The following is a 24,662-nucleotide window of genomic DNA, read 5'->3' as shown; positions in this document are numbered from 1 at the left end:
AAGAAGTAGTCTTCTTAAATTCCAGCTAAAGTGACTGGAAAAGGCTGTCCTGATTCCGGACCAATTTGAACTCTCTGTAGTCCCTGCGGTACACAGATATCTAAGCTGTGGATCAGCGCCATCTTCACGGCCTAAAACTCCATTGAAAACTAGTGAAGCCAGAGTGCTCACGCGTGTCACTACCACTGGATAACCTCTTAACACTATCAATAGACCTGAAGATAGCAACCTCTAAAGTTTAGATACCTACCCTAAGGATCCCACTAATGCACCCAAGGGAGTACTCAGAACAAGCATTTGCAATGCAATAGGTCTCGCATTTGCAAGAGTTTAAGCTATTGGCATTGTAAATGACAATGCCTTTTAATGATCTGTTTTGATAATTAACACAAATAAAAAAACATCATAATTTACAATGCCAATAGCTGAAACTCTTGTAAATATGAGACCTATTTCATTTCAATGAAGCGGACGCCATTGTCTTGGGCTGCTTGGAAAGTGAAAGCACGCATGGCATTTACGAAGGCCAATGACACAAGCCAATGAAAAATATTGGTGGAGGGTGGGCGGAGCTTCAACTCCATACACGAATACAGCATGCCTCTCAAAGAAGTGCATGCGCTGCCCAGGCTCGACCTAAAAATGAACCACCCCTCAACTTTGAAACCTATTCTAAATGACAGTGAGCGAGGCAAGCAAGCCCAGTACTCATTTGGTTGCTTCCCTGAGGAAATCCTGAGCTCAATGTGGCCAAATTGTGCCTTTTACACCTGCATTCTCAGTGATCTGTTTTTCTCATCCACCTCCTTGCTTCTCTCATCCACCAATCTATTCAAATATTCATCCATCCCTTTCTTAATTCTTTTCTCCATCCTTCCTTGCCTCCATCCACCTCTTCTTCCATTATTACTTCTCTCCATCCCTCATCCTTACATTCATCCACCATCTTTAACTCAATCCAACCTTCGTTCCATCATTCTATCTTTTTCTCTATCACCCCCCCATCCATCTTTACTTCCATCCAGACACCTCATCTACCCACCCATCCACCCCTCCATTCACCACTCTAACGCATCTATCCCTCCATCCATCCACCCAACCACCCATCTCTACATTCAACCTGTGCCTCTCCATCCACTTTTTCCTTTAATGCGCTCTTGTACCATTTTTTTTCCACCCCACCCCACGGTCCCATCATTCTTTTCACTTGCAGTGGTTTTTACAAACGTATGTCTGACCATTGTCTCCAATAAATATCAAACTAAACATAAGCAACTTTTTAAAGGTTTTATGTCAAACACTGGGTTCATGGTGCCCTTAACTACATCTGCCCTGTTAAAAACAGAACCAATTGGGTCCTTCACTGGTTTTAAAATTTCTGTGAACTGTGTCCTAAACTGGACACCGTAGACAGGACCCCTGGTCATCACCAACTTGAACATCTGAACTCGGGAACAATAAGAGCTGCACAGGTAACTTTGTTGTTTGGGATTTGGAATTTTAGGTTCACTGATTTTTGGAGCATCTGTATATTTCTTGCGAGAGGGTTTAGTTCACCGATCAGTCCAGCCAGATGCCCACTGGTTACCAAGTAATAGGACTTGGTCCAGAAGCAAGCCATCTATATCCCCAACTCAAACCCCATGCAGAGAAAGGTCAGAGAGACAACCAGTTTCAAAGTTACCAAGTCGGTCAGAGCTCAGCCCGTAGGCTGACAGTTCACAGAGCCAGAATCATAGATAGTCTAGCGCCCTAAAAACATTTGGGGGGGTACAGCTTTTCCTAGCATGTTCTTAAAAATTATTCGCCTCTGGATTTTACTCCAGGCGAAGGTGGCATGCTTTGCTTAGCGACCTGTTTGGGGTTATAACTTTATAGTAGAACCTTTGGGTTTTCTTCCGCCTTATTTTGTAGAATGTTTTTGTTGTTTATGAAAAGAATTTGTTAAATAAAGAACTCTTCAGACAATCGTATTGATAGACTTCGATAACATTTTTGTAAGATCCTATCTGATACCAACCAGATGATATGCCAAACTGAGTTTAGGCTTTGTTTGCTCGACCACTGCTCACCCTGGTGAGCTAAGAAGAGGAGACCATAGGTAACCTCTGCGTCCAGGGCAGGAAAGACTGCCCACAGAGCCAACCCTAGTACTAGCGGGTATTTCTCACTTGTATCCTTGTTTTTGGGGAACTGAATCAGAGGACTCAAAAGAGAAAGATGAGGCCAAATTTGGCGAGGTCCTGAAAAAATGCCTGATTCAACAGATGCCTGGGATTGAAATAGGGCTGCTGACAATTATGCAGCTTAGTTTGTTTTCTTTAATGGGAAATCTCACCACAATTAGCAGAAAAAAACTGAAACAAACCTAACGTACTCTCACGTTCCAGAGAGCTTTGGACCTGGGATGGTCCCACCACCCCTTAAATTCATACAGATGAGCCTAGGTGTAGTGAGTTCACGGTATGTTTTTCATTTGGCTATGAGAAGAAAATTTCTCTTAGAAATGGACATTCAATTATTATTTTACGTGTTCGCCCAGGTTTGTGCTGTCTGTTTCATAATAGGATAGCGTGCAGGTGACCTGGGCTACGAAAGAGGCTTCAATGGCTTTTAATTGGCCGGAGAGTTTTGCCCATCAGTTGTTAAGATTATTAGGAGGATGCAAATGGCTGGTCAGAAACTGAAGGGAGAGTGAATGCGATGCAGGACAGTGGAATAGTCAGTCTGTTTGGGCTGAGATCAGGCTGTGTGATGGCTGCAGTTGCCGGGAGTCTCAAGGAGCTGCTGTGCGATGGAAGCCCCTTGTCCACGCTTAAGACTGTTTGCGATTTCTTTCTCGGCCTCCTCTATAGTGGGCAAGAAAGGTCCCATGTGATATATTTTACGATGAGATGTTAAAATGAAACAAATGCACGTGGTCATGTGCAGTTGGTAATGTCCACACAGGGTCTGGAAGGCGGGCGTGGCCATAGGCTAGGCCTAGTAACCAATCCAGAGGACACACGGGTGGGCACAGAGCTTGGTCAAAGAATGGGCTAAGTGCCCACCCACTCCAGTGCTGGGCAGACGCCGGCACAGCAGCTTATTTCCACATGTGGGCAGTGCACACACAGCATCACACAATACCCTTGTTCACACCTAGTTGTTATCGATATTGTTAATTTCATCAATGGTGTCATTTGAGACATCTGTACTGTCTTCCATTACTTCATTTGAGAGGTTGATGATGTCATGTGCGAGGTCATGAGCAGCACATGGTAGGGGCTTGCATCGAATTTTGTTGGAACTTGCTTTATATTTGGATTTTCAGTGGTTCTTAATTAGGTTTTGCATTAACTATAATATAATTTTAACTAGCTTTTTAATATGCGCAAAGGTAATCATAACATACCTGTACAGCGTTTTGTCACTGAATCACTTGCACCTATACCAACATCTTCCACCTACAAGCGTGAAAGTCTGCACAGGGTTAGGTTTCTCCTCCTGCATCAGATGAAGGATGTTTTTGTGGAATTGCCTTGTGAGCAGAAATCTCTTCTCTACTCCATCTGGGTCAATGGCGTAGGTAGGCCTACTGCCACCCGGAGAGGCCCTTAAGTTTGCCGCCCGGTGCAGGTAAGAGCGGGGGCGGGGTGGTTTATAGCCAATGGACGAATTGTGGCGGTGGGGGGGATGGGGGTGGCAGCCGGAGGACTTGTTCTCGGAGAGCGCGGCGATGGTGGTGGTCGACAGACAGCTTGCCTACCCCCACCCCCCCCAAAAGCAGTGCCGCCCGGGGCAAACCAAACCCCGCCCCCCCCAGCTATGACACGGATCTGGGTAGTAGAACTCTTTTCACTGCAGTTTCAAGCAAAGATTCTCTCCTATGTTCACTCGCACGCGGTGGTCTGTGCCCGCACTGGGTATTGCTCTCTAACAGATCTTCTCCAACTTGTTCAGACACCATTTACCTTTCAGTGGTTGATGACGCAAGTTATATTTTACTTGCACCCACTCCTTAGTTGAAAGCACAGGTTTATGTGATAAACAAACAGCCATAACATGAATCCAATTTACAATTATTAGCGCAATATATACACTCTAATAAAAACATGCCTACAGGTGCTAGAAAGCCCATACCCAGACACCCTACCTTAATCTACAGAAAGGAAATGGTTAGTTACCAGTAGGACTAGTTTTGTAGCATGAAGAGTTTTCTGGATTCACATGCTGTGCATCTATTCCACCATCTAGTGTTTGGGATCGAAATTATGTCTTTTCCTTCTCTCTTTTTTTGTGTGGAGGCGTGTCCATCCCCTGTGTGACATCAGACTACGCCTCAGAAGTTCCTGTGATTGGTCGCCATCTTCAGATTATTTTTTCTTCTTTTCTTTTGTGTTCTGTTGAGTACTTCTGTTTTGAAGTGTTTTTCGCCTCACCTATTTGGTCTTATCCCCATCTCAGGGGAGGCTGGTAGGTCACATGTGAATCCAGAAAACGCTTCAGGCTGCAAAGCAACTACTGGTAAGTAACCATTTCATTTTGCAGCATGAATCTTTTTCTGGATTCACATGCTGTGCATCTGATTACCTAGTGGGGTTTGTTTCCTTGTGAAGAATAGATTGACAAGTAGAGGAGTTGGAAAACCAGTGTTGTATTACTCTCTGTCCCACCTGTGCTTCCCTATTTATTTGGATGACCACATAGTAGTGTTTTGTGAAGGTGTGTGGGAATGACCAGGTTGTGGCCATACAGATGTTGCCAATGGATAGGTTTGCTAGAAACGCTAGGGTTGCACACTTTTTCTTGGGTGAGTGTGCCCCGGGTGTGTGGGTAAGGCTTTTACCGCCTTCGTGTAGCATGTTTGGATAGTTTCCACTATCCACTGTGTGATTGTTCATTCAGACAGTGGTGTACCCTTGCTTGGCCTGGCATAGGTATGAATAGTTGGTTCCGTTTGCGTGTTTCTTTTGTCTCTTTTAGGTAGTACGAGTGTTCTTTGCACATCCAGAGTGCACAGTGCCCCTTTGGTCTAGGACTTTGGATCCTGAAAAAAGACCAGTAGCTGAATGCTTTGGTCGGTGTGGAATTGTGATACCATCTTTGATAGGAACTGTGGGTTTGTACGTAGGACAACCTTGCCCTTGTGGATTTCAAGGTATGGTTTCTGGATTGTGAGCGCTTGCCGTTCGCTGACTCTACAGAGACGTGATTGCGGTTAGAAACGCTGTCTTTAAGGTTAGAAACTTCAACTCTTCGCGCATTGGCTCAAAGGGTTCCGTCATCAACTGTCTGAGTAGTGATCAGGTTCCACATTGCCATTGGTACTGTCCTAGGCGCCGCCACTCTTTGATCCCTCCAGGAATCTTTTCACTACCGGTATTATGATGAGGCTATTCCCCGTTGCTCCTCTGGTGTATGCTATAATGACAACAAGGTGGACTTTTAGTGATGCGTAGGTCATAACACTGTCCAGTAGGTGTTTGAGGTATGTTAGCACTGTGCCGTTCTCTCCCCTCTTCTCTAGGTTGTTGCTCCCTGCATCACTGTATGTATCAAGTCCACTTTGTCATGTAGCTCTTCCTAGTGCTTGTTTTTTTTGGCTTCTTTCATTATCTCCTTTGTCCTAGGGGGTAAATGTAGATGTCCAAATTCTAGGTATTCAGCAGCCCTACTGTGAGATTGAGTGTTGCTAGTTCTGGGTGATATACTCCTCCGTTCTGCATGTTTAACACATCCTTTCTTGCTTTGATTTGTAGGATTTGTCCCATGGCATCTCTAGTAGGAATAGAACACGTTACCCCACACGCTTTTACAACACATGCCATTACCCTGCATTTTTTACCCTGCAAAATCTTTTACAACGCAGGGCTTTCCAACGTAATCAATTACAACGCATTCCTCATTACAACGCAATTTACTATTATAACTCCACCGGGGCGTTACTTTGGGGAACACATTGTAATGGTTTGCAGTGTAAAGCCCTGTGTTGTAAAGGATTTTGCGGAGTAAAAAATGCGGGTAATGGTATGCTTTGTAACAAATGCGTTGTAAAGGATGTTTCCCCTCTAGGAGGCCAGAGTACCATGCCTGTCTGGCCCACTGCGGGGCGATGAGTATGAGCGTTGCCCATGACTGTCTGGCCTTATCCAGCAAACTTGGTATGAGGGGGAATCTATAGAAATGCATAGGCAAATCTCCCTGACCAGCCTATCGACATGGCATTCCCCTTGGACAGGTGGTGTGGAAACCTGGACATAAAGTGTTGGCATTATGCGTTTTCTGGGGTTGCGAGAAGGTCTATGCTTGGTGCTCCCTACGGTCTGAACACGCTGTCCAGTACTTTATCTCCCATTCGTGGGAAGTCTTTTCTTACCTGCTCAACTTGTCTGCTTCTGTGTTATGCTTCCTGGGAAGGTGCATTGTATCCAGGGTCAAGTTCTTTTAGATTGCCCAATTTCATATTTCTTGTGCTAGTTTCGGCAGTGGGAATGACTTTGTTCCTCCGCTTGTTGAGATAGAACATAGTTATTGTGGTGTCCATCTGGAAACGCACTGTCTGTCCCTCGACGTGCACTTGGAATGCTTTCAGCACTAGAAGACCATCTTTAGTTCCAGGTAGTTTATGTGTTTCACAGCTTCCATAGGGTTCCAGAGACCTCTGACCTTCAGGTTGTACATGTGCGCTCCCCAGCCTTTGTGGAATGCGTCGATCGCTATGGTCACCATTGGAGCTGGAAGCTTGAACGGTCTCCCTACCCTCACATTTGTCGGGTTCCACCATTCTATCTCCTTCTGAACGTTTGATGTGACAACCATTAGGGCCTCTCAGCTACCCACGTTTTGTGACCATCTGTTGGAGAGCCATTCATGTATGGGTCGCATGTGCAGTCTCGCATGTGGTATGAGGTGGGATGCAAGATGCCATCACTCCCACCAATTTCATCACAGTCCTCTCTGTGAGAAACAGTCCCTTCCGGTAGTGAAGAGCTTGGTCGGTTATTGCTGATGCCCTCTTGGGGACTGGGTATGCTCATGCTGTCCTCGAGTCCAGCTTTGCACTCAGGTACACCTTTACCTGCTCCAGGAATGGTGATGACTTTCCGTGGCTTATGGGCTTTTGGTAAACCGGAGTGGTTGAAGTGTGTTTTATGACTATTCGCAGGTCTCTGTGGCATTTTTGTTTCAAGTTTGCCTTTACCAGCCAGTTGTCCAGATATGGGTAGATGTGTATACCCAGTCTTCTCAAGTGCGCTGCCACCACCAGATATTTTGTTAACACCCTTGGTGGAGATTTCATCCCAAAGCGAAGCACTCGGAAGTAGTATTGTCCTTTGTCCATGACGAATCTGAGGTACTTCTTGTGCCTCTGGTTCATTGGAATGTGTACATGGGCATCCTTAGGAGTGAGATTACTTCTTGTAGCGCTGTCATTTTGAAACGTTGTATTTGAAGTAATTTGTTTAGGTTTCCGAGGTCAAGAATTGGTCTCAATGTCACATCTTGTTTTGGTACACGGAAGCATGCTGAGTAGACGCCACCGCCTGTTCCTCTTGGAGGAAGCTCTATGGTTTAGTTTTTGATGAGTTCTCTGACCTCTTCTAGCAACTGTGCAAGTTCCTGTTTCCTTAAAGTTATGGTCTTCGGGGGAACCAGAGGCAGCGGCTTGGTGAGTTCTAAGCAGTAACCGTGTCTTATTATGTTTAAGATCCAATTGCCTGAGGTGACTGACCTCCATTCTTTGAGGAATCCCCCTATTCATACCCCCAACTGGGGTTATGTGACGGGGTTGTTGGTCGGCTGAGTCACTTGCTTATTTCCCCCCACTTGCAGGTTACCCTCTCCCTCTGGGCTTTTCGCAAAAGGACTGCCTTGCCGGGAGTTGCTACTGCTGTGGAGCAGGCTGGTGTGCAGCTTGCTGGTTGAAGTCGTGCTGATGGTGTTATTGAGCTGGTAAGAGCCTGGTCCAGCCTTCTGGTCTTCTGCTGGAGATTCTCCTGCCTCCAAATGGACCCTATGAACTGCAAGGACCCCAAGGCCATGGCTGCTTCATTTTCTTTCTTTATTTTTGGAGTGTTTCGTCCACAGCAGTCCTGAGGAGAGCTTCTCCTGTGAACGGCATGTTTATAACAGATGCCTGCACCTCTGCCTTGAATCTGGAAACCCAGAGTCATTTGTGCCTCCTGAGGGTGGTGCCTGTGCACATTTGGTTGCTGGCAGTTTCAGCTGCGTCCAGAGCGGATTTGAGGCAGGAGTTGGAGATGTTCTTTACCTCATAGATGACTGCCTTAGCTCTCTTCTTGAACTCTCCTGGAAGATTCTGCAGGAGTCCTTCCATTTCCTCCCATTGTTGGTGACCGTACCTGTTGAAGAAGACATTGGAGTTCACAGTCCTCCATTGTGTCGCCACTTCTCTTTCCTACAGTCTACCCACTAGGTGCAGCCTTTTGCTTCCTTTCTGTGGTGGCTGCCCCATTGATGTGGGGGTGTTTTTATCTTACTATCGCTACTATGATGAAGTCTGCTAGTACATTGCACTTAGTGTATTGGAGGTCTTGTTTGGAGTCTATATTTCTTTTCCACTCGAGGGGTGACCGCACTGGTTATGGTAGGTTCTTTGCAAGCTTCCTTACCCTGTTCTAATATGCCAGGAAGCATGGAGAGATACAGATTTACATTCTGTGATGGCATCTGGGTCGATTGTAGATGGGCAGGTTGTCCGGCGGCATGGACCTCAAGGGGTAGCTGGCGGCACTCTCCTTTGGTTATTCGGTGTCGATATCCTGCCAGTCGTCGTCAAACTGGCCTCATCTCTCCACCACAATGAGCTTGTCCTCCTCATAGTCAAAGAGTTCTTCCTGCTCCTCTTTGTGTGGCTCCAGCATTAAGGGTGACTCGATGCTTAGTACAGTCATCCACTCCCCTCGGCTCTGAAGACTTTGTGGGTATGCAGAATTCCTTCAGGGAGTCATCGAACTCAGTTGTGCGCTGCAGGAGTACCACCATTTCAGCCTCGACTTGGCATAGCTCTTTCTCAACCTCGATCTAATGTTCAACATTGGCAGTCAAGGAGGCCTTCCTCTTCCGGCCCTCTGGCAATTTGCCATTCACCTCCTTGCTCTTTCTCTTCACTCCCTCCTTTCTGCCGGCATTGAGGGTAGGCTCAAAGGTTTGACCCCATCAGTGTCCTTTGGTTGGTTACCCATTCAGCTCTTTCTGTGTTTGCCAACCTTTAATCGTCGAGTGTTTCGATGTAGACGGTGAGGTGGCTTTCAGGGCTTTGTGGTCTTTAGTAAACTTCTGCTGCTTTGTTTTTTGGCATCCATTGCTGCCTTCTTCACAGTATTCGCCCTTTCCACGATGCTCCCTTTTGTGTCAGATTCTCCCTCTTGTGTTGGCTCTGCTTCCTCGACTTTTTCCTTCCAGTCATTGGAGAGGCCCAGGTCCTTCGGGGATTCCTGTGGTCTCTGGGTGCTAGCCATAGCATGGTGGGCCAGTTGGTGCTGCTTTAACCTTATTTTGAGTGCAATCGTTGCAGGTTTTGGTATTGTGATCTGGCAGGAGGCACAGGTTGCAGACCTCGTGTGGATTTCTCTGCACAAACTTGTGGTGGCAGTTAGGCAGAATTTTAAAGGGGTGTTACCCATATTCCCTAGCTGCCCCTCTTCTCTGCATTCTAAGGTCACATGGTCTTAACCAACGGAGTCCAATGAGACAGCTCCCCTCCTCAGTTTTCTCTCTGCTATTGTTGATTCTTTGTGTATTCGGTCAACTTTCTCTTCCTTTCCCTGCAATTTTCCATAGATTCTTTAGAGCTCCAATGGTGTGCTTCCAGACCCAACAGCAGGAAATAGAATCTGAAGATGGCAACCATGCACAGGAATTTCTGGGGTGCTGTCTGACATCACACAGGGGATGACCTCACCACCAAATGGTGGTCAACAACGGCCACACAAAAAAATAATTTGAGAGAAGAAAGGACAGAACAATTCCGGACTAAACCACTAGATGCTAAATAGATGCAAAGCATGTGAATCCAGAAACCGATTGATGCTGCAAAACTTATTCTGCAACTGATCTAGTTCTTAATTGGTGCGGTTTAACCGCACTGATTCTTTGAGGGTTATTTACCTGCTATTGATGAGGGGAGAACTATGTCCGATCTCACAGGCTCTCCTCCTCTCTCCAGGTACAAACCAACCTGAAGTTCTCAATAGCATAGATCTTACCCTGCATGCATTCTCAAGAGAGGTCTGCACTTACTCAAAGGCTGGTAGTTTCTGCCCTTGAAGGTGTCATTTGCCTCAGTTAGGCCTAGAGGAAAACAGAGCCATTTTACATACACACGGGTTTCTCCTAAGTGGTCTTCACTCTCACACAATGACTTTTGACACACATTTACAATCATGACAGTGCGGATTAGTTTCCATGAAACTATGCTTGCTATCAAAACCAACTTTGAAAGAACACTTTCATGACACCATGAACTTCACGTACGAAGTCTATATATACATTGTGTAAATGTGATGGTTTGTTTTCATCCCTGCAGCGACACAGCTATCTAAAGTACATTAACAATGGCATCCCGACTAAAATCTCAGCCCGAGGCAAGGATGATTTCTGTTATAAATAAACCAGCATTTCTGGGTTTAGGGAGAAGAGCTCTCATGCAGTCATTTGCGAGGTCGCTGCATGCTGAAAACTCAGCCCCGCTGGGCTGAGTTTTTAGTGTGCAGCAACCAGTTGAGCAGAGATCTTTGCTGGAACCCTCTTATACCTTATGTGTACTTTTTCAGGAGTCTGTCTTGGCCAAAAGGTACATATATTCTCAGTTTTGCTTCGTATATTTTGTTCTCTTCATCCTGGAGCACATCGTAACCTGCATTTCCTCCCTACATGAGACTGCTTAGGCTGTACTTTCAAGATATTTTCCTGCGTTCACCTTTAATTAAAGTCCTGCCTCTTCTTCAATGGAATGTCATTGCCTCACATTCCCATGTGGTTGGGGAGGGACAGAATACGGATCTTACAAAAGACACTGTTCTCTCCTCTCGCTTTTACTCTCAAAGCTGCATTTAGAATTCTCCTGCACCTATTCTTGCTTGAAGGAAAGACTTCTGCACTGCCGCTCTTGATTATGTATCATCTTCTTCTATGGGAGATCTTTAATGTTAGTCACTTTGTTATAAACTATGAACTATGTGTCTAGCACATGCTTTGGGTCCAACATATTTTCCTGCACTTACCATGTGAACAAAACATAAAAAAAAATGTAATGTAGTCTTTTCTTACCATCCACCACATCTGGACGTCAAGAGGCAAATCCATGTTCTCAAGAGTCCAGATGGGAGAGATCTTGGGGTCATAGTGACTGTCGAACCATTCCGAGGCCCCAGTTTCCCACACACATTTGCTGCAGGCGCAATTCCTGGGCAGCACCCCATGGCTGCTGTGATGCTGCATCCCTGCGTAACCAGGCACCAGCTTCACGCGGTGAGTGCCGTCCACACTGTTGGAGTCCAGGTAGGACAGGGCAGCGTTGCTGTGGTGAGAGTAGGTGAAGAGCAGAGACATGACGAACACTAGCAGCAGCGTGCTGGAGAGGAACCAGACGCGCAGGGAGCACTTCATGGCTGCAGGCAACCGGTCCCAATGGAGGTGGGTCGCCACCTCCGCCACTTTCCTCGAGAACTTGCAAGCTGTGGTTCCGCCTCCGGGATCCTCCGGCTGACTCCACTAGGAGAGAGTTCGGCATAGGGAACAAATAGCCAATTCTGAATATCTTTAAAGGGCCTGTTGAGATAATCCCACTTGGTGCCAAGGACTTTAGTGGTCAGAGCAGAAAGTCACTTTCCTCGACGATCTAGGCTATTTCAAAGAGGCCCATTCGATGCCAGAGTTCCTACTCGCGCCCCTGAATCAGTTCCACCTGGGTCACCTTCTAGAACCCTGGTCTCTGGCACCCGTGCAGGGCTCGATGGGGATCCAGGCAGTGCACATGTCCCTGTGGAACGGACCACGACCAGCCCGCTCCGGAGCTATCCTGAAACCCAGCAGGATGAGGCCTGCGCAAGAACTCCAGAAGTGGCCAGCACCAAAAGGCCTCTTCCGGGGCACAGTAGGCCTCGCGGGACACTAGGCGCCTCTTCCTTGCGCGGAGCCCTCCTCGCTCCCAGGAGGATCCATTCTCGGGGGCTCCGACGTGCATCCCCTCCACATCTCCAGTGCAGTTTCCTCCCTCGCCTTGGGAGATGGCGTTGCCTGGGAGACAGCCGGGGTACCTTCACTCACCCCTCCCCGCAGGCAGATGAAAGGCTCTTCAGATGCAGCCTGCTACCAATCTCCCTCGATCAACGCGATTAAAAAATAACACCTGCTTTCCCTTCCAGCGGGCTTCCGGCCTTCGTCCCCCGCCTAGTCCGCTCCGCTGGCCCAGCCCCTCCGCCGCAGATGGGAACTCAAACCTGAAAAACACAACACAAGGATCTCGTTACTGAAAGACACCGTGGCGGGCACACATCTTATTGCTTTCCATTCACAGAGCTCACAACTAGTCACAACAAACAACAGATCTATGGTGGAAGCAGGATACATGGCATTACACGCGAGGCTCACCAGAGGCGCACGAGTCGTCCAAACCCCACACACTCGCTGGACACGGGCTGAAGAAAGCACGAGCCAGAGAAACTGCGTTCCCTGGAAAAGTGGGCTCGTTAAACAAAAATATGAGGATTCGAAGAATTTTATGATTATGTAATTTGAAGCTGTGGTTATACTCTGTGGGTGGGAACATGATTGCGGCGATGGTTTATTCCCTCGGTCCAGGAGCTCGAGGAAGCCGGGAATTCTGCGCTACTGGGAAAATGCTGAGCCTTCACTTCGGGGTCAAACTGATGGCAGAGGGCAGGAGGCATGAGGGGCAAAGAGCCTCCTTGTAGCTTGGCTTTACACTACGTCACTTCCGTATACCCTACAGAGCCGGATATCAGCTTTTTCAGCCTACTTTAGTGAAAGAATTCGAGGAGGAGCGGAGGTGGCCAGAGGGGCGGCACGAGCTGCTGTATGGAAACAATGTCTGTTCCGTGAAGCCTCGGGTCCCAATGGGCACATTTATCTATCCACAGTCTCCACAGGACGTGAGAAGTTTTAAAAACATTATCAGAACATCTGGCTGGAACAAGCCCGGGCGTCGTCACACCACCCCCCTTCCCCCTTAGCAGCTATAGTGGGGCTCGAGTTTTGATAAGCCTCTTCTGTCTGCAACTCGGCAGACAAACACTCATAATTAACCCGAAAGGGTGGGAAGGTGAGTGAGTGAAAGCACTAATGGATGGATGAATGAGTGAAATGCTGGATGGGTGGCTTAGTGAAGAGGCGGATGGACAGATGCATGGGTGAATGAGTGAAAAATGGATGAGTGAATGGGAGGATGAATGTGTGAAGAGGTTGCTGGATGGGTGATGAAAGAAATTATGGTTAGATGAGGAAAGGATGGTATGAGTGAACGGGTACATGGTGGATGGATGGAGGAGTAAACGGGTAAATGGAGGATGGATGGAGTGAAAGGCTGGTTGGATGGGCAGGTTGAAAGGGTGGATGAATGAGTGAAAGGATGGATGGATTGATGTATGAGTGACAGGAGGGATTTAAAGGTCAGGTAAGTGAAAGAATGAGTGAAAGGGGGGATAAATGGATGGCTGGATGAAAGGTTGGACATATTGCTAAGGTAACAGGTGAGTGGAATGATGGGTGAGTGGATGGATGAGTAAGTGGAAGGATGGATGAGTAAAATGGTGGATGGATGGGTGCGTGAAAAGGTGCTGGATAGATGCATAGCTGATTGAGTGAAAGGATTAATGTAAGGGTAAATGAGTGAGAGGGAGAATAGAAGGATGGATGGGTGAAAGGGTAAATGGTTGGATGTATGAGTGAAATGGTGGCTGATGGATGGATGGATGATGAGACCGGATGAATGGATGTGTCAGTGAAAGGATGAATTAATTGGTGAAAAGGTAAATGGATGGATCGATCAGTGGATGGATGGACTGAGTGAAAGGGCGGATGGATGGATCAGTGAAACTATGGATGGAAGGAAGGATGGATGAGTGAAAAAATGGATGAATGATTAAAAGGGAGGGCAGATGGATGGCTGGATGAAAGGGCGGACAAATGGATGAAAGGGTGAATGGATGGATGAAAGAATGAAATGGATGGATAGGTGAGTGAAAATGTGGATGAGTGAAAGGGTAAATGGATGGATGATTGGATGGATGGATGGAGGAGCGTCGCCCCACAGCCTGTGCCAGCAGACAATACATAAAATGATAATAACATAATGTTATTATTACTTTATTTATGCTGTCTGAGCCCAACACAGAAATATAGGGCCGGCCACGTATGTCAGGGAGGAGTAAAGTGCACTCATAAGTGCGCATGAGTGTTTGGCCGGATGGCCGAGGCTGGCCAAACACACATGTGCACTTATGTTTCTCCAACCTGGCTGTGTTACACAGCAGGCTGGAGAAACAGCACTGACTCCAATGCATGATCTGAGCGGCAAACAAGGCCGCTCAGACCAATCCCGGTGCTGCTCTGGTGTGAGAGCAGTGCCTGGATTGGGTGCGGAGCGTGTGCCCAGAGGGCCCGGCCCATTCTGGCTGTCAGCCGCTGAGATGAGAATCGATGCAGGCGTCAGCGGAGCAGGACAGCAGGTACATTTTTTTATTTATACTTCTATTTTATTCCCCTCCTTCCCCAACCCGCCGCCCTCTCCAACCGCGGCCATCCTATCACTTTAGGTAGGCGGCGGCCACCACTGTTACCAAGTATGGGTTACAGCCAGGACCACTAGAATTACGTTATTTTACGGCCACATAATCTATCACCTGCCGAATAATTTGCAGACTTTAACAAAACAAAAAAAATTCGAACTGAAATGGTTTAAAAGTTACTAAAAAGCAGTGGCACGTCTTGTAGCGTAGTGGAAAACTGTTTGCAAAGGTTGACTGGTGAGCTTTTAGTGGATTATTGCCGTATTTGGATCTCAAACTTGTACTAATAAGGTGTAACTTTTGCCCAGACGCTGTAATCGGTATAAAAATAAGAAAATAATCATGTACAACTATCATAAATTGTTAAGCATTACACATCATAATTTGCCTTTTCTGGTTGCATAATTTAATCAACCCTGCCACATAATTTGGTCCGCTCTTGCCGCGGAGTTTAAGTGGCCCTAGTCATTTCTGCTTTTACAGTTTATGTTACATTGTACTATGTATCTGTTCAAGTAATAGTACAAGAGCCCCAAGTGCCAAGCACTCTTCGGTTTCACAGCTGTTGCTATTTTCAATGATGGGGCTTTTCACACAGACTCTAATGGAACGTGATGTGTGCAGTACAGTGTGGCATTATTCAGCATCATATTGTAACAGACAATTTGATGAACTTAACTGGCACAAGAACAGTGATGGGCATTATGTCCTGGCAAAGAATGTAAAATTTGCATTTTCTTCTGGCAAAGCGTTTTTTAATAGGGCTTTTATTATCCTATGGAGCACAATCTATCAGAGAAGCATTGTTTCTCATATGGCACAAACATCCGTCTGCTGTGCATCCAGTTTTGATACTCGGCATGCATTGTTCATATTTTTCCGATGTCAAATAAATTATTTTATTCTACGGAAAAAAAACTGCTTACGGAACTTAAGAAAAGCCTGTAGTAGCGTAAAATTGTGTTAATTTCACTCCAGAACTGTCCGTAATCTTGTTATGTTTTATTGGATTTATTTGAAAAAAACTGCTTTATACATCATACTTTGACTCCATATTTCCTACTTTTTCTTGGCAAGTGGACAAACCTTCGTCCACCAAAAACTGCAGCGGAGGTTTGCATTATATGTTCACTCAAATTGTGAAATGGTGGGCTAATGGGAACATTTCAGTCAGGGCTGTTTCTGGCTCTCAGGCACTGTTATTGCACTGCCATAGAAGTAAGTCTGTCGTCTTTTCCCATTGAACGCGACCTCGGCCTGCCTCAACATTATTCAAAGTTTTTTTCCCTTTCTAGATCTTACATCTAAGATTTAGCCATTTTGAATGGGAATTGGCCTGTGGTTAACTTCCAGTGTAAGCTGCACTCGCACCATCAATTCACCCTGGCTGCAGGGATTCCCATTCATTTTCAAGTCCAGATCAAATGGGACAGACGCCATTTTTATTAATTCGAGCCTAGTCAGCACATGCGCTGTCTCTTTGAGACATGCTGTATTCACTCAGTGGGTTTACATCCCCACCCATTGCTTTTTTATTTGTTACATCGATTAATCTTTTAAAAACGCTTCTATGCTACTTGTTAATCTTTGCTTTTTGTCCCCCCTTGTTGTCACTAGTTTCGTTACATGCAGCAGTACCTAACTACTGGTATCTTTCCACTTGAGTGTTTTATGTGTTATTCCCAGGGCACTATTTTTGTATTTGTTTCCTGCTCATGACAGCATAAAAGCATAGTTTTGATGTGAGCGTGGAGATGCACAGCTTTCATTTTATCAACAGGGCACCAGTGCAGATTTTATTTTATTAGTACGGTGCCCACTTCATGGACGCTGCGTGTTTTGTGTCAGCTTTTTTGATCAAGAACGGATTGTGCGTGATTTTGCAGGTCGCACGACTTTCATTTTACCGACACAGCACCTGTGCGACTTATTTTATCAGCACCGCGCCCTCTGCACAGACCTTATTTTTTTTTTATAAATCAAAAAGATAAGTGTGTGTTCACAAACTCGTTTGAAATGCCCATGTAAAGTGTGTATGGAACGTATACGCCAACTGCTAGATAACGGCATTGGTCCTTAGAGTGATCCTACAACGTAATTTCGAATTGAAGATGCTAGTTGACATTCAACCAAAAACAGCACAAATGTAGCCCAACCGTGTCGCTCCAAGGAAGGAGTGGCTGAGGCGCTGTGATGTAGGCAAAAGTGAGCAATGGTGGCAATGTTGGCATACAGAGGTGTGTGCTTCCTTCTGCTAAATTATTCTCTTGTCCCAAGACTTTACTTTACACACCGGCAAAAGCGTGTGAGAGAACCATTTGGTGAAGATGAGGCACCCAAAGCCAACCAAAAATAAATACACAGATTGAGAAAGAGAACTAAGTACTGGTGTATATAAAATATGCAATAACCGGGAAAACGCACACTTTTTTCATTTTACATATACAAATTACCGTTAAATTAGAGTAGCTTTGGGTCCCAGAATGAAGTTAGCTAGCACAGCGGATAGTGTACCGGTTAAAAATGTACAGAACCTGGTGGTGATATTTTCCAATCATGGAATGCTGCTTGTATAGTTTAGCTATGCAGCGGAAGCAAGTTAGAAATACTTTGTGTGACTAATGAGTTAACTCCAAAGGATCACGCAGGCGAGTATCCTAATGTATTCTATGGTGCTGGGAGCTTATGTATTAAATACAATGTTTAGGTTTATTTGAAATATAGTTTAATTGATTTTGTAACATTATTTTCAACATTTCTTTTCATATTTATTGATTGGTCAATGCATGCGATTTTGTTGTCGGTCTCGATGACTTTAACAAGGTAACCCTCCTGGGAATCATTTTTTTTCTTCTGGAAAACATTATCTTTTGGTTATAACACACCAAGTTATCCTAGCAATTCCCTTACCGTTTTTCAAAATTAAGACAAGTAAAATATGCTTAAATATAAACACGCATGTATAACATAACATAATTTACGTCATATTGTACTTATGTGCTGCATAGCTAAACACTGGCTATGCCAATGCTTGTTCTCAGAATTTTGGTGTTAGTGCATTTGCACCATGCGCCAGTACACCCCAGAAGTTGGAGGGATAGTTCAAGTACACCAGAAGCCCTATCTTAAAGATATGCATGGAAACTTAACCTCTCTGAAGGCCTTGGGGACTCTCTGAACATTACAAACAAAAAGCCACACGACTGCTATGGTGAACAGTTTAAATAAGTTTAATCTGCAGGACAATGGTTGCTCAATGACCCTGTGGAGGAGGGATTATTGATCAAAGTTTTTTTTTTTTAAATGCTGATCTATGTACATCCCCTGGATCCCTATTGTTGGTGGGGTCGAAACGCATTCAACAAAATTCAAAAGTGAACCATTTCTCAGCCCGTACTATTGTACTAAAAGGCTGATACTAATCATTGAATATCCCGGTCATGATCGTTTTTTGTAAATATTTGAAACCTATTTGTATGTCACAATTGTCACTATTGTTTTTGTAGGTTCTATGTTCACTTGAGACACCATGCACGTGCTTTGATCAACTTAAAAGCTAATTTGTATAAATTGCTTACATTCAACAGTGTCCTGTTGTATATGATTGTTGTGTCCCTCTCTGACATCCTGTTACCCATGTGTACTGCCATTGTGCTATACATTTCCAAATATTACATACATTGTCCACAGGAACCACTGGTTCCATGTGAGTAGGGTGGCCATTGTTTCCTCATTTATGGCTCAAGATCTATGTCACTTGAGGCAAACAAATAAGAGTTTGGCTTTAGTTTGAGGGTATTGTTAGCAGCTATTCTCGTTTATCCGTTGGATGTTACATACTCTACCTGGCATAGAACTCCTCTTGTTGCATGAAGCTTCGGTGTTGCACCCTCTTTAGGTCGAGCCTAGTGGCAGCGCGCATGCACTTCTCGCTCTGCGAGACTGCTGTAGTAGAGTATGGGAGAGAAGTCGCCCCCACTCTCTTCCCATTTTTTTAAATGGCTTGTTCCATTGTCTTTCGTAAATGCTGCCTTCGGATTCGTGAATAGGCTGGTTAGTCCCTCCTTAGTACGGCCTTGTCTTCATTTGTACCCTCCCATGGCGACTGGCCCTTTTACTTCGGTTGTCACACGGCACCTGTTATTCAGTCTGTAAGCACTATTTACTTTATTGAGTTTCTCTTACTGCAGGCCGGACATGTGCTGCTTCAGCTGAAATCGGTTCCCCCCCCTAACACTGGTGCCTGCTTTCAATCACTTTAACCCGGCATTATCTGGTGTCTGTTTCAAACCCACCCCCCCCACCCCTCCCAAGTAAAATGAATTTAGAAATGATTAGGGAATTAAGTCATCTTTACTAAAGCCACATGACACGTGGTATTCAAGAGCCTGTTTTGTTAACACCACCACCACCACCAATAACACAACCACTACCACAACCACTACCACCACCACTACCACCACCACTACCACCACCAATACCACCACCAATACCACCACCAGCATCAATACCACCACCAGTACCACCACCACCACCACCAGAACCAATACCACCACCAATACAAATACCACCACCACCACTACCACCACCAAAACAAAACCTCCAATACCACCACCAATACCACCTCCAGAACCAATACCACCACCAATACAAATACCACCACCACTACTACCACCACCAAAACAAAACCTCTAATACCACCACCAATCCCACCAACACCACTACCACCACCAATACCTCCACCACCGACAAAACAAACCACTACCAATACCACCACCAATACCACCACCACTACCACCAATACCACCACCACCAATGACCGCCACCACCAATACAACCGCCACCACCAATACCACCACCAATACCAGTACCACCAATACCACCGCCAATACCACCAATACTACTAATACCAATACCACCAGTACCACCACCAGTACCACCACCAATACCACCCCCACCAAAACTACCACCACCAAATGTCTCGCCAGAGCAGTGCATGCGCTGGGTCAGGCGAGACCTAAAAAACAGCAAAGACAACTGGAACACCCATCCATCCAACCAAGACACTCCAAAGATCTTCCAGGATCCAAGTTAATTGACTTTCGCTCTAAACAAATTTCTAAACTAGACATTGAACAATCTATCTACAAACCTCACACAAACGAACTAACAAACAAAAAGTGCAGTTGAATGATGGCTCTCCCACGCTGCCTGAAGGGACGCCACGGAGAGAATGTTCTCTAATGCCATTATAATAGTATGCACAATACAAATCGCAATAAAAATTAATCCGAGCACTGAGACCACTCTCGGCCACGAACCAAATACCACTAACCAACCAACACAATCGCCCAGACCAGTTGCAGAGTTGTCTGGGCACGGATTTATTAGAGCAAGCAGTTCAGGGAACCGCTCGAAAGCTTGTGTACATTTTATTCAAATCAATAAAAATATAATGGTAATGCAACATTTATTAACAATCATGGCCTTGAGTTTGGACTACGTACTGCGAGTGTCTTTGGTTACCTTTGGGTAACTCTTCCTACAGATTCTAGGCTTAACTCACTATCATCACTCACGGCTGCTCTCCTGCTCTTATTTAGATGATCATGCCCTGTACCCACTGTTCGGTGTGGGCAGGAGGGAATTCAGTTACCGTGAAGCGGAGGATTTTTGCCTGCTTAGTGGGAGGAACTTTTATCTGTACTTCTCTGTTCTTTGATGTGGGCAATAGGCCCATTCAAACCACAATGATCTTCTGGTCAACAGGGGCATTTCCTCCACTAGGGCGGAGGAGCATCACCTCACTGCATTCTCACAGTGCGAAAAAACCAAAACATAAAATGGTAATAACTTTGGTTATTACCATTTTATGCTTCTTTGCACATTGTGGGCGGAGCTGCCCGAGCAGGGAAGGAGTGGTTTGCCCACTTCTGAGCAAGCAAAGACTGTTTGGTTGGCTGCCCATATCAGTCATGCGCACTCTGCACTTCTCCATGCAGGCGGGATTGCAGCCAACATGGAGAACATGCCATCCCCTACAGCCCCTGGCTGTTCGGCGTCCTGACCAATCACTACGCTCCACTGAAGCATTGTGATTGGGGGAGGAGAAGGAGGCTGCCTGCTTCCTGTTGGAGACAGGAGAGCAGGAGCAGTGAAGACACGGGACCCGGGCCGGTAGAAAGGTAGGTATTAATTTTTTAATTTTTTATTATTGACCACTGCCACCCCCGCGAGCTATGCCGGCTGCTACTGCTGGCCAATCCTTAAGGCCATTACCACTTTGAGCACTCATGACTTGGAGCCCACGCACCCCATTCCCAGCTTCTGGTGCTCCTTTGGTGCGTATTTTGGCGTGCTTCGCTCGTCTTCTTTTTGGGGCGCTTTGTGTTCCTTTGTTCTAGGAGCAAACTGACATTAGTGCACATTTAGTGCATCTTGCTTCTGTGTCTTCCACCGGGTTACGGCTCCGACCTCCCGATGCTTGCTTCATATGTCGGGCCTTCGCTTATAATTATTGCTCATTTGTGGAACCTTTTATGCAGCCTCTGTTTGGCTTTTCTTATATAATCTTAAACTGCGTATGTACACCAAAGAGTTGGGTTATAATACCATCAATTAAGTTTTCTATTTTTTTATGCTGTTTTTAATTTAGTACCATGAATACAGCTGTAAAAATATTATTTCTCGGACGATTGAGATACTCCCACCCTTCAAGCAAAGCACAATCCGGCAGTGACAGATTAATATTAACAGTGACATCTGCATGGGGGACAGACTGCACTTATAACTGCATTTGTATGAACCTCATGCCCATGGCAAGGTACCAGAGGGCACAGTGAGCCAGGCAGCACTCTACACCATGAGGGTGATCTTAGTGGGAGGTTGCTGTATTTGCAGCGTGGCCTTGGTGAGAGGTGTTTTGGTACTGTGCAGGACAGGAGTGACCACACCGGTGTTCCTTTTGTATTACAGCGGTTGAAGTGTGGTAGGGGGAAATTGAGAGGAGAAGCACATGCATTTTACATCACTCCTCTGTAATGATCTATATATACTAAAGCTCCAGTATGTTTTTTTTTAAAGGATTGACGTTACCGCGGACCTTTCGATTTTACTTAAATTTCACATACTATATATTTACTTATAGGCATTTCAGCCAGCCCTATTCACCCTCTGGTCTATTAATGGGTCTTTCACGTGTTACTTCTGCGAACTACAGTGTACAGCTTGGGACAGTGGGTCAGCCAACTTCAGCTACTGGGAAACTTCACTATGGGTGACGCCATTTTACCCTTTCACATGGAGCACATCAGCACACAAAGCAGTTCCCTTATGGGCAAAAAACTACTACGGTTAAAGGTGTGCTTTTGAGACCCCAAATTCTTTTTTGCTTCTAGCCATTTTTTGTTGTTTTTAGATTGAAGAGTATCTTTCACAACAAAGTTTTGCAAAAACCATGACAAAACGACCATGGAGCAAGACAAATGAGTACTGGTCAACACCAGACATACTGGCTTTGCAATAGGTGTTTTGGTGTTTGTGACCGCTACGCCATCAATCCATGTACCGCGTTTATTGCAGCAGCCATTTTAAGGTTTTGCAGTTTTCTGTAGCACGAACTTGACCCGAAGGTATCAGAGCGCTTTACATGATCACCAGTTACATTACAGAAGCACATGATATTTTTTTTAGGCACAGGGAGATTTTAGTGATTTGATCTGAATCACAGGATATGGAGCCGACACGAAGATGCAAAGCTGGTTCACCAGTTCCAAAGTCGGAAGCTCTGGTCGTTACGCCACATCCTCTCCATTCTGGTCAGCTTGAAGAGGAGTAAAAATAAAGAGGCGACAGACCCACTGTGCTGGTCTGCGTAGCAGGCCCTCCATGGTTAGGGTGACCAGGCGTCCCGGATTGGCAGGGACGGTCCCCGTTTTCGCCAGTTGTCCCGGCAGATATTAGCAATTTTGGCTCATGTCCCGGTTTTTAGAGGGGGTCAACTGAAAACAGTGAGAGGCACCTTTTAGGTGTTCTAAAGCTGTGCTAGGTAGCAGCTGTTGTAAGTAATTTAAGGAATAGATATGATGCTGGCTTTAGAAATTACATTTTATTTATTTTCTTAGTGCCTCTTCTGTGTTCCTATGTTGACGAGAGCGGTCATTCTGCGCCCCTCCCTTAATGTAAAATTGTAGCCCTTCTGTTTTTGCAAAATGTCCCGGTTTTTGGTGCTCAACGGCTGGTCACTCTATCCCTGGTGCAAGCTGAGGGATTTTTGTACGATTTGTGGGAAAACGCTCCTCTGTCTGCACAAAGAGCTGCCCTGGGCGTTCTGGTGCTTACGCGGGCCAATGTGCCTCGCGCGTTATGCTATGAAGGGCCTTTCATGTCGGGCTGTGTGCTGGTGGGGGGCGTGGGGAGCTCCGACTTCTAATGCACTTTATGGCCTCCGACTGTCTGTGGTCGGGGCTGTGTTTCAGCTCTAAATTACTGGAGGCATTCCTGGCTTCAGATAATGCTTGATGTTAACGACGAGATGCGTGGCGTCCGTCTTCTTATCTGCTAACCCACATTTTGTGTCTGTGGGGGAGGCACCTCTGATTAAAGCCGCGCGCAGGGCCGAGTTCAGAGCCAAAGATGTTTGAACACCAGCCCCACATGGCATCACTGATTTTCATTACAGTTAAACTGCTGGCTGCCTTGGCTTAGATGCGCTTATGCTGAATAGGCCAGGTTACAACGCACGCGTTACCAACGCATACCATTACAAAGCGGTCATTCCAACGACCGCGTTGTTAGATCGCATACCATTACAACGCAAGTCATTACAACGACTTGGTGTAGGGGGGGTACGCTGGAGTTTGGAATAGTATAATTTACTATTCCAACTCCAGTCCGTGCAACAGCAGGGAAGGTCTTGGATTATAAATCCAACACCTTCTGCCCCCTACATCAAGTCATTGTAACAACTTGCGTTGTAATGGTATGCAATGTAACAACGCGGTCGTTGTAATGACCGCGTTGTAGTGGAATGCGTTGTATCGCATTTGTTGTAAACGATGTTTACCGCTTACTCTGGTCCACCTCGCTAACCCAATGGGAAATTTCAAGACAGGTGGGTCAGGTCAGTACTGTTTGGGGAGAGCGGTTCGGGGGGTGTTTCAGGTCGGAAACCCTTCAACTGAGAGCAGGAAAGGGGATCAGTGGATAATCCAGAAATAACGCACGGGTCGAAACCGGGGTGGTACAATTGAACCTTTCATCCTCCTGAACTCAGAAATGTGGTCCGTGTTCTAGTTTAGCACCAATAGACAGTTAAGTACCTCAGTGGCCTCACCAAGATTGAGGCAGGAGGAGTGCGGCAATGGGCTACATGTAACTGCTCAGAAAAACAATGCTGAACAAGTGCCTTGCGCATCTTTAAAGGTAAACATGGCACCATTCACTGATAGTGGTACCGTAACCACGAACTGGCAATCAACAAGAATTTAACAAATCCACCTGCATAAATTCTGTGAAGGACACCTCCTAAAATGTATATGCCAATAGAACAAGCAGCTTCCTGCCAAAACGTGGCAAGCCTTCATCAAGCGGCCTCTTCGCCAGCCCAGTGATGCCCTACACTAATGCACCGGCCTCACACACACACTTCAGCCAACTTCACACACACCTCACCCAAGTAAGGACGCACAGATCAGACACACCCTTAAGTACCACAAAACAGATTCACCAGCATCCCCCTAAAGCACAGTGTGTGCAAGGAAGCCCCCATATCAACCCAAAACAATGGTTGTTGTCCCTACAAAGACAAAGAATCTGCCAGAAGGTCATGCTTCAAAAAGTCAACAGTGAATCCTGGGTCGAAGAAAAATTCTCTCTCCATCGCCTATCAAAATTTTGGAAAACATAGTG

The 24,662-nt window shown here is 45.8% G+C and overlaps 1 protein-coding gene across 1 annotated transcript in view; it reads right to left on the bottom strand.

Annotated features, from left to right (window-relative positions):
* The window catches only part of ST3GAL2 (ST3 beta-galactoside alpha-2,3-sialyltransferase 2), a 261,865-nt gene that overhangs the window by 94,132 nt on the left and 143,071 nt on the right, over window positions 1-24,662 (bottom strand). Inside the window, exon 2 of the mRNA XM_085639368.1 lies at window positions 11,275-12,446. Within this exon, the coding sequence (XP_085495494.1) occupies window positions 11,275-11,613 (339 nt within the window). The 5' untranslated portion in view covers window positions 11,614-12,446. The remainder of the gene's footprint in view (window positions 1-11,274; window positions 12,447-24,662) is intronic.

The sequence above is a fragment of the Triturus cristatus genome, chromosome 12 (assembly GCF_964204655.1).
Source record: "Triturus cristatus chromosome 12, aTriCri1.1, whole genome shotgun sequence".
Classification (NCBI taxonomy): Eukaryota; Metazoa; Chordata; class Amphibia; order Caudata; family Salamandridae; genus Triturus; species Triturus cristatus.
This window is presented reverse-complemented; position numbering and strand designations above follow the sequence as displayed.